Source organism: Podarcis bocagei (genome assembly GCF_964188305.1).
Source record: "Podarcis bocagei genome assembly, chromosome: 6".
NCBI lineage: Eukaryota > Metazoa > Chordata > Lepidosauria > Squamata > Lacertidae > Podarcis > Podarcis bocagei.
This window is the reverse complement of record NC_138130.1, coordinates 94,474,963-94,489,869: the sequence shown is the minus strand read 5'-3', so window position 1 is coordinate 94,489,869 and position 14,907 is coordinate 94,474,963. Positions and strand designations below refer to the sequence as shown.

The window sequence follows — 14,907 nt, the reverse complement described above, 5'->3', positions numbered from 1 at the left end:
AGTGCAGCCCCATCCAGGGCAGGCAACTGACTTGCTTTCTGGATCCAAGAACCATTCACCCACATAGCTTCTATCTTGCCAGGATTCAGACTCATTTATTAGCCCTCGTCCTGCCTTCCCACTGCACCCAGAGGCTGGTCTAAAATTAACTGGCAGTACATTTAGGAGAGATTACTCAATATGTAATTAACGCAGGGAATCCACTCCTAATACGTGGTGGTGCCTTGCAAGGGAGGATAGACAAATCCATGGAGGGTGTGACTCTCAGTTGCTATTTGCCATGATGGTTGGCATTTGAGTGTTCTTAATTCTGGATGCTGAGGACAAGCAACCTTCCCGCTCTTGCCTGTGGGCTTTGCAGAACTTTCTGGCAGGCCGCTGTTGAGAAGCCGGACTAGATGGGGCCTTGGTCTGATTCAGCAGGATTCCCCCCCCCCCCATGTTCTTAGCTTCTATACTAATACACGCTGAAGGTCGACTGCACATGGAAACAAACCACATATTGTTAACATTGGCTGAGCAGCTTTAACGGTTCAGTACATGGATTTCCTTTTGCTTTAGCGCATGCTTCGCAAGACACCTTGCAGAGTGGTTGAAAGAACCCAGGAATTGAATACGCTGGAGATTGAATATAGCTGTCCAGTGCTTGTGTTTTCAGGAAGATCTTTGTTTTCAGAGTTCCCACAGTCTTCCAGATGTTTGAGCGCAAGGCATAAGGCTTTCCCCATCTCATTGTTTCCTTTTCTGTACCATTGGCATGAATTTAAGGAGAAAAATAAATATATTGCACACCTGAGTGTTTCTTTTCTCCATTAAGTTAACATTCCTGAACTTTTTGTGGGGAGCCTGCCTTCAAATTAAGTGAATAAAGAAGGGAGGGAGACATGTGAGCTTATTCATTTGCAGTATTCAGACTCAAGCTACTAACTGAAGTTTTTGATGTGGCATGGAATATATTCCAAAAATAATGAAACAAAGAAGAGTTAACCAGGGCAGGGCAAAGGTGTATATGGGTGAGATGCTGGATTTACTTATAAACTAAACAAGATATAGCTTAGGGCTCCACTCTCTTGCCCCCCCCCCAAAAAAAAACTAAAGGAAAAAACCTGGATGTACATTTCCAAAATATAAGTTCAACAATTACTTTGATAAAATACATGTTTTGTTATGTGCAAATGGCTTTAGATACCTACTAGGTCCATAAAGTACCATATAGCATATATTCAACACAAAAAACAGCAACAATTTGTTGTTGACAGAGGACAGCTGGACATATAAAGGGCCCCATTACCTTCAGTAGCTTAGGGCCTCATCAAATCTAAATCTGGCCCTGCTGGCACCACAACAGTATGTCTGTTTGCCAGGGGGTTGGACTAGATGACCCTCGTGATCCCTTCCAATGATGAAATTCTATGATTCTATTATCTCAGCTACATTGCTTGACTGTAGCCTGCTCTTACAGCCGTTCACTTGCCCCAGTATGCAAGGAGGAGAAACACACACACAGTGGAAATGGTATTAACTGGAAATCTTCAAACTGTGGCCTGCGAGTTCCATTAGGGTGACCTATGGAAAGGCTGCAGCGCAATAGATCTGTACTCAGCCCTACACTTACTTTGCTTGATGTGATGATGGAGGACTAAGATGCCCAGCAAGGGGTCCATGAGTCACACGGCAGCACAGAAGCACAAGACGCTCGTCTTTGGCTCTGCAGGAGTCAGCTGACTCAAAGGAGGTGTCAGCTGCCAACCTGGCGCTCGGAAATCTCCACATAGTTGCAATTGGATCTGCACCAGTGGCAGGATACGCCTGGCACCCAGGGAATTTTGAACACTGCCCCTCACCAGCCCTAGTTCCCTCTCTCCTTGAGTATTTTTGCATGGCTGGGATGTGTTTTTGAACTCTGATAATGCCTCTTGCTTGTCTGGTTTGAGGATAGAGAAGGGGTGTGGGTAGAAAACTATTCTACTGCACAAAGCTGGGGGGAAATACATTCATTGCTCCGCCTGCCTTTACCTCTGCCCCCCCACTAGAGACATGTGCCCCCCCCCACAAAGGTTGCCAAGATGAGCATGCGGCCCTCATTCTGAAAAAGGTTCCTGCCCCCTGCCTTTCCCAAAGATCTCTGGCACAGTGTTGTTTTTCCCCAAGGAGTGCTCAAAGGTACGCAGCACCAGCACCTCTTCTTTGTTGTTAAAAAGTGTGGCACTTATTGTAACTTCACGACGAGCACCTATTTTTCTAGAAAAAATAAGCTCCGATGTCGTGACTCCCATTCTGCAGCTGAATCTCCTAGCCTGGAAATAGCTGTTGGAACAAGCAGGTGTTATGCCCTTCACCTGCCTTCTTCACTGAACTGTGGCTCATGTTTATTGCAGATGCAGGTAGCACTGGAAAATCAGAAGTGTCAATAAGTCCCCACCCCCTCCCCAGCAAGCTTCCATGCCTCAGATACTCCTACTGTCGCTACGACGTTGGAGGAGACCGTAGTGGAGTAATTCTCTATTTCTTGCCCTGCGTTGTTATGGTTGTTGTCAGTCTTTCAAGGGCCATCGGCTGACACAAGACGCGAACAGCTGCCATGTTACACCAAAGGGAATGCACAAAGGAGTGGGTGGTCTACCCTTGGTCTAAGGGCCCACTCGACACAGAGAATTTTGGGTTGGGCAGAGAATCAGGCTCAGTCCTCCTGGAGCAGGTGGTTGAATGTCTACAGAGAGCCAGTGGGGCATAATGATTGATTTGTTGGTCTGGCACAGGGTAGATGCAGCCACAGAGGTCACTGGGTGCCCTTCAGATACGGAATCGTTGAATTGTAGAGTTGGAAGGGGCCGTGAGGGTCATCTAGTCCAACCCCCAGCGGGGCAGGAATATTCAGGTGGCCCCGTTTGGAGGTTGAACCCGTGACTTTCGCCGTTTACCATCCCTCAGCCTAGCCTTCCCTACAGGGTTTATATGAAAATGAAGGTGACCCCCCAAGCTCCTTGGATGAAGGGTTGGGTAAAAATGTAATAAGCTATGGTTGGTATTCAGTTAAATTTCACTCAGAGTAGATCCACTGAAATTAATGAACATGGCCATGTTGGGTTCCTTACTTCTAATGGGTCTACTCTGAGCACAACTTTGAATACTACCCATAGGGAGAAATTTTACACTCTAAAACCCTTGGGAATGGAAAAAAAGGAAGAAACTAGATGGACCTTTTGATTGTAAGTTCCAAGGTTATGTTTCTGTGAATGTTTGCACAGCATACCTTCCCAAGGTTTTGTTTTATAAGTGAGATTTATCTGTGAAGTTCCTGACACGGCTGTTTTTCTTTCATTTGCTCTGCCTCCCTCTCTCTAAATGTCACGTTCTTAATATCTTCTCTAGGGCTTCATTCGGATGTTTAGCGTTGGTTACTTGATCCAGTGTTGCCTTCGGATCCCGTCAGCATTCCGGCATCTGTTTACAAAACCTTCCCGGCTGCTCTCACTCCTCTACAACAAAGAAAATTTCCAGCTTGGGGCTTTTCTGGGGTCATTTGTCAGTATATACAAAGTAAGTTTCTAAAGTGCTGAAAAGTTAAAAAGTTGGAATTTAATTATCCTAAAGTTGCTCTTTTGCAGCAGCAGAAATATTTAACGAGCATCTGTATCATTCTAGGGACTGAGCCACATAACCTACCACATACGCATGTGGACCATCTTTTTTCTTTAAAAAATAAATTGCATTGAGGGCACTAATCAGCAAGTTGAATTGTGGGGTGTGTTTTTTTTTTTTTACTAAATGGGGAGCATTTCTATTGAGCGTTAGTAGAATATTGGCTCGTTTGGTCGCAAGTGGGGAGAATCCCCTTGATTTCTGTTTCCTTGACCATGGAGGAATTTTGTAACCACTGCATGGCGACATTGTTTTGTAACTTAAAAGGGAAAAAACAAACAAAAAGGAAGCAAGCTTAGCTTGAAAAGAGGTGAGGCAGTCAATGTGATGAGCAGTTTTAGAATGCATCAATGAACTGGGAGTCTGAAAGGCGTGACACATATCTTGTTTGCAAGACAGAAGTCTTCATTTATTAGTGCAACATTCACCTACTGCTTGGAGAGGTGTGGTTTCTGCCTTCATGATTTCTCCAACACTGCTCCAGGTTCTATACTGATATTCTACTCATTTGATTATGGCAGATCGCATCGTTCTACTCTTGAGCAACCCACTTGACTCCCTGAGAGCAACCACACCACTCGAGGCTATATATAAATGACGCTATAGCCAAGCAAACTTTCAGGTTTACCTGTATGCTCACTCTTTTTAAAGCCAATGTGTTGGGAAACTGTGTACGTGCAGTACACAGAGTCACTTAAGGTTTGGCAGACAGCCAGAAGGCAATCTGAAGGAGTAAGTCTGCCTGGTGATAACACAGACATGGAGACAGCTCCCTGATTGGTCAAGCTCACTCAAGGGAGTGATAATTAATGGCCTACTAACTGGAATGTGTGAGTTCAGAGGTTCAGAGTTCTGTGTGTCAGTGTAGGAGTTGTGAGTCGTGTCAGAGAGAGCTAGCATAAGATCTGTGTTCTGTTCCTGTAAATAGTCCACTGTATATAATAAACACCTAACTAAAAGTTCCTGGTTCCTGCTTCGTCTATCCTGTCTGCAGCCAAGTTGCCAATCACTTCCGTGGATTCTGCATGTACTCTGCTAGGTCCTGCAACTAGTCAGAAAGTTGCGAAACACCAAATAGGTTTTGCCAATACAATGCACTTTGGAACTTTTCCTCTAGAAAGCCTTTTGCTCTAGACTCTCTTGTATACCTTCTAGGACTTTAAAGGGCTGGTGGCAGAATTCTGAATTGTACTCTTCAAGACTGTAGATTGCAAGGCAGGGGATTTCTTACTTTTTAATGCTCTCCCATATAAATAGCTCCCTGCGTATATGAAGGTAGCACATCAGAGAGAGGAGTCTCTTTCCTTGAAGCACCAGTTTACTACATGCAGAGAGCTTTTTCCACTAGCATTAATATGACCCCCCCCCCGAAGCAGTACACTCCAGAATTCTTACCACCCCATTCCAAATAATGTGCCGAATGTCTGGAAGCACGGACTTCCGGGTTGACGCGATCTGGAAATGGCGGATTCCCTCCGAGCTGCGGAGGGAATCGGCTCTACTGAGGACGGGTCTTTGCCGCGCCGGCGACACGGGGACCCTTAAAAACCGCAGGCGCGGAAGCCTGCGGACTGAAGACTCGGCGGGTGCCTTAAGCGCCCCCCCTGATCCACGAAGAGCCTTTTTAAAGGCTGCGGAGAGGATACGGGGGTGGCGTGGCACTGAGAGTCAACCGCTACCTCGGTGGAGCGAAGCCGCGAGCCATGACCAGAGAGCGCTGACTTTCTTCCTTGAAAATCTGGACTGAAAGAATTACCCGTGAGTAAGACGGATTGGGACTTTAAAATTTTTACCCTGAATTGGAGACGACCGGGGGGTGTGCTAAAAGGAAGTCCGCACCCCCCCCCCTTGCAGACGATCTAAGCAACGACATAAGAGCTAAGCTGGAGAGCCTACCCTTGGTGGGGTGAGTTAAAAAGGACACTAACTTTCAAGATTTAGCTAAAGGAAATTTTGTGCTGGAGAGTGGAGTTTTGGAGACCCTCTTTTTGTTTTAAACAACCCCCCCTCCCGGGCTCGGGAACGTCCTGCCTTTGTGCCTGTGTAAGAGCTGCGGAGTTTGACAGCTGTCAAAGCTGCCAAACGGGCAGTTTAAAGTGGAAAAATCACTATCTAAGATCCCTCTGGATTAAGACGAGTTATAATTGAGCCAAAACCGTTGGAAACAAAGTAATAATAATAAGTTAAAGGACTGTTGGAGAAAAGACTAATAAGTAACCAGATTCCCCCTAGGGGGAATTCTGTGAAACTACAATGGATACAATGGCTGTGGATGGAAAGTTACTAGTGGAAATCGAAAGGATGTTTCAATTGGTGGGGATCTTACAAGAGCAGAGCTTAGCCATGAATAAACAACTTATGACTATGACCTTGGGAACAGGCAACTCTGCTGTTTGTATTGAGGACCTGAATGAGAAAGAATCCACAGCTGAATGGGAAACAATGTCTACAGAGGTGGAAGAGACTAAACAAGAAAAAGAGAAAGTAACCTTGGGAAGCAACAACCAAAAGCTCACATCTGTGGAACACAAGCAAGGAGACTCTGGGAACATATCTACCACAAGTCTGCGAAAGATGCAGAAGAAGGAGGAGGAGGTTCTGGGACAATATGGAATACAGGAACTTAAAATAAAGAAATATGATTGGGGCCTCCGTTTGGACTTTGATTTTGAAGATACAGGCTTTGTGGAAATTCTCCAGCAGTTGCTTTCAAATCTCCTTGTGGGAAGAGAATATACTTTGATGGTGAAAGATCTTTTTCCAGACTCGACGACTGACATAAAGGACTACCAACAAGACCGGCGGAGAGGGACTGAAAGAGACTTGAAAGCCTCGGACGTGAGGAACCCAGGCTGAGAATCTTGACTTTGGATTTTTATTGGGAAGGGACAAAAACCGGGGATGGGAGGGAGGGAAGAGGAGATTCTTAAAAACTCTTAAGACTTTTAGGTTTGGTTAATATGACTTTTAATTAAGATAAAATGAAAAATCGATGGAAGAGAACTTAAGTCCAACTTAGGAAAATCATTTTTTTTAATTAGAAAAGAGGTAATAAAATGAATAAGATGGTTAAGAGGAGAAATACCAACTTGCCGATATAATCTTGGGAATTGGGATGCACGAGGGGGGGTGGGGGGAAGTCAGGGAACAAGGTTATGAAACGAGGATCTGCTGAATTTATACATGTTTCTGTCTTGTGTTATTTTTGTGTCTGTATTGTTTTTATAAAAGCGGAAAACCCAATAATTTTTTTTTTTTTAAAAAAAGAATGTCTGGAAGCACTTCCTTCATATTGGCAGTTTTCAAGCAGCCAAGTAGTATATTGACTCAGGTGAGGAGCAGTTTGGGTGAAATGTATAGAAAGGAAGGAAATGATATTTTGAAAAACAAAGAGGCTGTGTATATATGAACAATTTCAGATTTGGCTGAGGCTTTGTCCTTGTTTCTGACTGACCTTCTCGTCTATCTCCAAATACCATGTTGAGATTACTTTATAAATCATCATGCTGAGCAGCTACTAAGTCTTCATCAAGAGCCAGAGCTGTAATCAGAGGGTTTAAGTTGACTTGATTAAATTTTTAAGATATAATTGAGTGCTTTGTTACTAGATTATAGCTCTAACAAGGTTGATGTGATTATCCTCAAAACACAGGGTACAAGCTGCTTCCTGCGCTGGGTACGGAACCTGGACGATGAGCTGCATGCACTTATTGCAGGTATACCTCCATGTTTCTCCATGGCAGTGGCCCACTTGCCCAGGGCTAGAACTTGCCATGTATTTGCCTACCCGCTAGAGAGATGCTGGTTTGCAACCTGAGTCCTCTGCTTCCTTGTTTCATACGGTTTTGTCGATTTTGGGATGGGAGCAGTGAGGAAGATCAGCTCAGTTCCCGAGATGTTGTAAGAATTGGCCATGAACGGTGTCAGGGACAGAATGTTTGCAATACGTCCAGCTTCTGTCAGCAAAGAAAAAAACCCTTAGCCCTGCCTTTGGGCATCCAAAGTCATCTTCTTGGCCACGGTGTGAATTTTGATTGTGGACTGCGTTGGTCTCTGGTCTGATCTTGCTGGACTCCTAAGCTCTGTTATCCCTTACAGTGGTACCTCGGGTTAAGTACTTAATTCGTTCCGGAGGTCCGTACTTAACCTGAAACTGTTCTTAACCTGAAGCACCACTTTTACTAATGGGGCCTCCTGCTGCTACAGCGCTGCCGGAGCACAATTTCTGTTCTCATCCTGAAGCAAAGTTCTTAACCTGAAGCACTATTTCTGGGTTAGCGGAGTCTGTAACCTGAGGCGTATGTAACCTGAAGCGTATGGAACCCGAGGTACCACTGTATTTGGATCATTGTTGCTACAGAATTTCATGTAGTACATGGTAAAAAATGTGACCAATTTGTTTCTTGTTCATCCAGGATCCTTGGCAGGAATGTCAATGATGTTCTACAAAAGTACTACTATATCCATGTACCTGGCTTCCAAACTGGTAGAGGTAAGCATATTGTGGCTTTGTGTGTGTAAAACAACCGGAAGGAAGAAAATTCTGAGCACATCTACTCCTTTGTAGTGGTTTGGAGTCAGTGGGTCTGTTACACCCACATCTGACCTGCATATTTTCGTTTTAGGAAGGCGGAGCTCTGTGTGGTTGGGCAACAGAACAAGGATATCCCACATAGAATAATAATAATAATAATAATAATAATAATAATAATAATAATAATAATAATAATAATAATAATAATGGAAAAGGCACAGACCAGCAGGTGCAGGATGCTTCTTTGAGAACAGCAACCTGAGTGCAAAGATGTTTGTATGCTTGCTGTGTTGCTGAGCTGGTATATCTTGTATGGAAAGCTAAAAGGTTGCTTCCACATGTTAATTTTTCCCTTGAGGAAAAGCAGCTCTGATCGAAATAACACCAGGAATCAGCTTGGAAGGATAGCATTTCATGCATCTGTTGGGCTTTTCCCTTTTGTATCTTTTCACTTCACTAAATGATGAGGTCTACTGGTTCCAGACTAGCTATGTAATATTGCACCACACGGCGGCTGCTTATTCTCTCCGGAGTTTACCCCAGGGCACTAGGACGCTGGTGAAAGCAGAATCTCTGCATGAATTGCCACATCATGGCGGCCAAAAACTATCTGACCTAAGAGGGACGTGTTGCTTAGGAGGAGAAATGGTGTGGATAAAAATAAGCTTCCATTGTTTTCTTTAAAAGCAAAATCAAAAATGCTTCGAAAGAGCATGCCATTTCAAGTAGCTTTTAGAGGGCTGATTAGTTACTGCTCTAAGGAAGGAAGGAAGGAAGGAAAGAAAGAGAAAGAAAGAATAGGAGGGAGTTATATTGCTTGGACCTAAAATATCCTCTAATGCAATATGATGTTAGGCAGCTGTTTACACTAGAAATACCCGTATTTTTCCGTTTATAAGACACTCCATGTATAAGACGACCCCTATTTTTTGAGCCCCAAATTAAGAAATAAATATTTTAAACATTCCGTTTAGAAGACGACCCCCGATTTTAAACTTAAAAAAATTGGGGGGAAACATAGTCTTATACACGGAAAAATACAGTAAGTAGCAAAACTGCAAACATGTAAGTACTGCCCCATATCATTCCTAGAATTTATTCCCACTCCTGCAACTGATTGTGTCGTCTTAGTACAGTTCCCCTCTTCCTCACTCAGTTCCATGCTAGAAAGAGATGCATTGTAAGCTATGCAAAATCATTTAGGTACATGTTTCCTTGTCCCAGAATTTGAACATTTTCCCCAGCATTCTGGAGACTCTGTAAAACCTTAGGCCAGATTGGGATTTAGGTTTGGCGCCACCTGGCGGACAATAGGCAACATTGCAAGTTTGCAAAAAAAAATATGAAATGAAGAATTCAAACCGGAAGCTACTCTCTTAGCTCCTCCCTTCTCCTTCCTTCTTCGCTTTCCCACTTTGCCTCGCAGAAATTGGTCCTTTTTTCCTTCGACACCTGGCATTCTTGGAGCAGGAAGGCATAAAGTGGAAGCAGTGGCCACTCTCGGCCCCAGTGCATCTCTTGCCTTTGTAAGAATACTTTGCTCTGTGTTTCTTTCATTTAACAGGCCATGTATTTCAAAGGCATCGAAGCCGGAAAGGTCCCTTATTTTCCCCATGCCGACAGTATCATCTACGCTGTGTCCACAGCCATCTGCTTCCAGGCAGTAAGTGTTCAATCTTTAGTTGGAAGCTGCTTGATGTGTGTCTAAATCAATGAACCACAGTTGAGTAAAAATATTTAGAAGCAAGGAGACAGTTTGACCCCGTGTACAAAGGTCGGTAGCCTCCTTCCTGTGTTTCCCAATAGCAAGATTGCCAGAGCTTTTTTTATGCTGTTAGACAAGAAGACTTGCTGAGCCTTTCAGGGGAAGAGTGTGTGTTCCCGGAACATCAAGCCGCAGCTGTCTGCTGACTTGAGCAGCCATTAGACTTAAACCCATCCCTTCCTTTGTGTGACATTAAAGTTGTGGTTGGTGGGAATGTTTTTATGATTATTTTATTATTACGCTGTCTGTTGTTATGTTTTTTATTATGTCTTTATTACATTTTTTTATTATGGAGGCTCCGTAAAATGTGTTCTTAGTGTTGTACACTACCCTGGGATCTTTTGATAAAGGGTGGTATATAAATTGAAATAAGAATACTGTATTTTTCGCCCTGTTGGACGCTCTGGCCCATACTTTTGTACTGTTTTATTGTTGTTATCTGCCCTGAGCCCGGCTTCGGCTGGGGAGGGCGGGATATAAATAAAATTTATTATTATTATTATAGGACGCACCTAGATTTTTTTGGAGGGGGAAATAAAAGGGAAAAAATTATTTCCCCCCTGTGCAGGCACGGGGCTGGGGCGGGGGAAGCCCGAGCTTCCCCCGACCCCAGCCCCCAGAACGGGAGCCAGAGCGATGCTGAAGCTGAGTGCAGCTTCGGCATCGCTCTGGCTGCGCGCCCGGGAGCGCAGGCAGCTCCGCGGAACCCTCAGGAGCCCGGCGCGGCTTGGCGCCGGGCTCCGGAGGGTTGCACGGAGCTGCGCTGAGCCCCGGAGCACAGACAGCTCTGCGCAACCCTTGGGAGCCCGGCACGGAGCTTCCTGAAGCCTGGAGAGCAAGAGCGGTCGGTGCGCGCCGACCCCTCTCACTCTCCAGGCTTCAGCAAAAGCCTGTATTCACCCCATAGGACGCACACACATTTCCCCTTCATTTTTGGAGGGGAAAACGTGCGTCCTACAGGGCGAAAAATACGGTAATAAGAATAAGAATATGGTTAAATTCAGATTTTGTTGTTGTAGGCCGTGATGGAAGTTCAAAACTTGAGACCTTCTTATTGGAAATTTCTATTACGGCTAACAAGGGGAAGGTAAGTAACCAGCAGTGATTTTAATAGAGCAGTTGGAGATTGCAGTTCTATGAGAAGTTTGGTACTCTTTCTTGGGAGAAAGATCGATAGTCTGCTAAGTGAGGCCATCAGAAAGAACAACCACCCCAAAGTATCTCACTGGCTGTATATTAAAAATATAGGATGGTTGCGGTCAGGAAAGCACCATTCCCTTTGAATTCCCCTGGTTTCTGCTTGTATCGCAAGGTTTCATTTCCATGTCTATTACCAACAATGTTTCTTAATTCAGGTTTAAGAATGGATATTTGCATTTGCACACCATCACAGATCCTGTGATATGTGGAGTGTAAAAATGCATACATGTCTGTGGTTGTGTGTTTATTCTAACTTAAAAGGGCCATCTGCATTGGCGCTTCTAGAAGATAATTTCCATTCTGACTTCTTTTTTAAAAAACAGTCAATTGCTTACACAAATACACCATAACGCTAAAGCAACCAATTGAAAATCATGTCATATCTGACAGGCTTCGCTCTTTGATTTGCAGTGATCAGGGTAGAATGCAGTTTGCGTGCAATGCCCCAAGTTTTAAATTAAAAGGAAGGGACAGGGTGGGTAGCTTATCTGAACACAGACATAAGTTAAAAATGGAGATAAATAAAAAGAGCAGAAAGGCAAACAGGGAAGGAGATATCTCAAGCTACCCAGGAACACTGTAATTGTTAATGTATTGGACTTAACACTTGCTAAGGTATCACACTGCCACACTTCCTTTAGCTAAAAGGAGGAGCTTCAGATTGGAGAAGAGGAGAAAGAAAGGGATTCGTTTGACACAGGACACATTAGTGTGCACCACATTGCACGCTATAACTGACAGAGTAGTGAGCCACACAAAAAGGGGTTGTTGTGAATATATTCTCAGTCTGCAAAAGATTTTGCTACGTTAGTCCTCAGAAGAGACAATATCCAAAATTTCTCTGGCCACCAGAGATTAGTCCATTAATCCATCATTTGAACCATTAGTCCATCATTTGAACCATTTAAGACATTGGAGTTCTTGTAAACACTCAAAAGCCTTTATAAAGCAAATAAAAGTTGCTTTTTGGCCCGTGTATCTAGTATGGGGGAGTTTTTAGTTTGGCCTATCAGATAGATAAGGGACGCGGGTGGCACTGTGGGTTAAACCACAGAGCCTAGGACTTGCTGATCAGAAGGTTGGTGGTTTGAATCCCCGCGACAGGGTGAGCTCCCATTGCTTGGTCCTGCTCCTTCCAACCTAGCAGTTCAAAAGAACGTCAAAGTGCAAGTAGATAAATAGGTACTGCTCTGGCGGGAAGGTAAACGGCTTTTCCGTGTGCTGTTCTGGTTCACCAGAAGCGGCTTAGTCATGCTGGCCACATGACCTGGAAGCTGTACGCCGGCTCCCTCGGCCAATAAAGCGAGATGAGCGCTGCAACCCCAGAGTCGGCCACAACTGGACCTAATGGTCAGGGGTCCCTTTACCCTTTACCTTTATCAGATAGATATATTGATATATAGATATATAGATAGATATTTTGGCAGCCACAATTCCGGGAGTTTTCATGACTTATTTCAGCAGCGAATGCTTTGCAGGAACCGAGTTTCATTCAGAATCAGAGTTGCCTTATGCTCCCAAGTGATGCCGTGTGCTAAACTCTCGCCTTGTATTTTCTAGGTTTGCTGTCATGAACAGGAAAGTTTTGGATGTATTTGGTACTGAAGCATCTATGCATTTCAAGGACTTCGTACCTGCGCTTGACCCAAGATATACAGTGGCTCCACCAGAGAGGCCTGTTGAGCGATCTTGGTAGTGAGACGTTAGCCTGGGACGAAGTCTGGCTGATGTTTGTGCTGAGAAGTTAAATTAACTTTAACAGTCAAATAGACCGAAGAGGGCTTGTGTTCCACTTCAGTATTGTTTCAGTGAGTTGCGTTATCTTACCAATCAAAGCGTTGCTAAAGCACCGTAGCGAGATGCGGCTTTTAATTCTGCCGCTCCCTTAGTAGAAAGTGTCTCTGGATCACTGTGGCTGGTTGACGCAACCTGGTAGATTTTTGACAGAATTATATATCAATGGATTAATATATCAAAAAAAGATCGGGGGGTGGGTCTAAAGTACGTGAATGTACTTAAAATAAAAATAACACCATTTTGAAAACAATTCATTCTAATTCATTCCGGTAGATAACTTAATAACGACATTTTTACATTTAGAAAATGAAAGGGACATTGGAGATATAATATCAGAATTCTATAAATTTTATTTTCAAAGTCAGATTTTAGTGGGGAATGTTTTCTCTGTTTCAGATAGGTGGTTAAAAAAAAACATTGTTACTGGAAAATGTTTAAAGAGCCAATGTCTAGTACCATATTTATGACTGTACTGTTTATATCCAGCTTTGGCTTTGAAAAAGCCCCCCCCCCCCCAGCCTCTTCCCTTAAGTCGAATTGCATACCTCGAAAGCTACTGAGAGATTAAAAAAAAGATATAGTGGGCATTTAGGCCTGAGTAATGTAGTTCTTCAGATACGTGTATGAATAACTAGAAAGGACAAGACCACCACAGAATGGAATGTAGTATTGTTCTTCAGGTTTTGAGCTGAGCCTCACAAGATATACTAGATGGTTTGAAGAGCAAAAAATTGAAAACCTATATACAAGAGACTTAAGAAGATGATTGTGCCCTTGAATATGGAATTGACTTGATTTTTGTAAGCCTCCGTACTATGTCAGTAATCCAGTGGCCTTCCAAAGGAGTCAAAACCCCAAAGTTTTGAAAGGTGAAGCAAAACAGATTAATTTTTTTTGAGAACATTGATGCTGTTTGCTTCTACAGATTTTGTTCTTTTTTTTTTTTAAAAAAAAGGGTAGCCGATATACAAGAGCCATATTACAAGTATGTTAAATTTAGGGCAAGCTGGTCATTGCTCAAAATCCACTGCCCCTCCTTCCCTGTCTGATCCCTGTGGAACCTTGGATGTCCAGATTCCATTTCTGTGATCAGTTCAGTTGGGTGCGGGCTGCAGTGAAGGATCTCCCGAGCCTTTGGATGGAAAAGACATGGTACCTAGAGTTGTCTGATTTGTCAGAAGCTGAAATGTCTGTGCTTCAAAAAACATCAGAACGCTTAGAGATACTGTTCAGATTCTTCTTTAATTGCTGCAGAGTTGTCGTTTTTCCAGCTGTGTGTGTATTTGTGCACATGAAAATTACCTAACAGAACAATTTCCAATATAACAGTGAAATTATATTTCCAAAGAACAGCAGTAGCATAATATCTCTTTAAAACATCCCAGGGAGCAAGCAGTATTTTGAGTTTGTGAAAGCTTTCCTTCAAGCTGGTTATAAAGTGCAACGCTGGAAGAAAAATATGATTAAAAAGCCTGCAGTTTTAAGTACTCTTGATTTTGGCTTTTTGTTTTTGTTTTTTAGAAAGCCAGCAAGTTCTTTTTTCCTATTTCTTCTTAAAATTTAACATCGTTCCCAATGAATTTTTCTGGTGAACTCAAAAAGCACACTCACTGTGTCATGAACTATTTAATTTTAGTTAAAACTAATAAAGGTATTATGCTGCCATTGCTGTTTGATTTTTATTTTTTTTAATGGACCAATATGTTTGCCTCCGTTTATTTTCTGCTGTAGCACAAAAACTTGCACGTTGGCCTTTTAAGTGAGTGCTGGTCATACTTGTTACATGTTGTTGGGTTTTCCTCATGCACTAAATTTTATATCAGGGTTGCCAAACGAATCCATAGCTTCCCTTTGAGGTAGGGGAGAAGTACGATTAACTAACACAGCACCGATGAGTGAACCGCTACTGCTGCCGAATGATTGTCAGAAGTGTCTTTGAAGAACGAAAACGTCAACAGCTGGCAACACA

General features: G+C 43.3%; 1 protein-coding gene across 1 annotated transcript in view; it reads left to right on the top strand.

The window, feature by feature from the left end:
• TMEM135 (transmembrane protein 135) overlaps positions 1 to 13,879 on the top strand; it is a 163,296-nt gene extending 149,417 nt beyond the window's left edge. The window contains exons 10-15 of the mRNA XM_081197412.1: positions 3,373 to 3,540; positions 7,295 to 7,358; positions 8,058 to 8,134; positions 9,741 to 9,839; positions 10,961 to 11,028; positions 12,702 to 13,879. Of these exons, the coding sequence (XP_081053538.1) occupies positions 3,373 to 3,540; positions 7,295 to 7,358; positions 8,058 to 8,134; positions 9,741 to 9,839; positions 10,961 to 11,028; positions 12,702 to 12,837 (612 nt within the window). The 3' untranslated portion in view covers positions 12,838 to 13,879. The remainder of the gene's footprint in view (positions 1 to 3,372; positions 3,541 to 7,294; positions 7,359 to 8,057; positions 8,135 to 9,740; positions 9,840 to 10,960; positions 11,029 to 12,701) is intronic.
• The last annotated feature ends 1,028 nt before the right edge of the window (positions 13,880 to 14,907 follow it).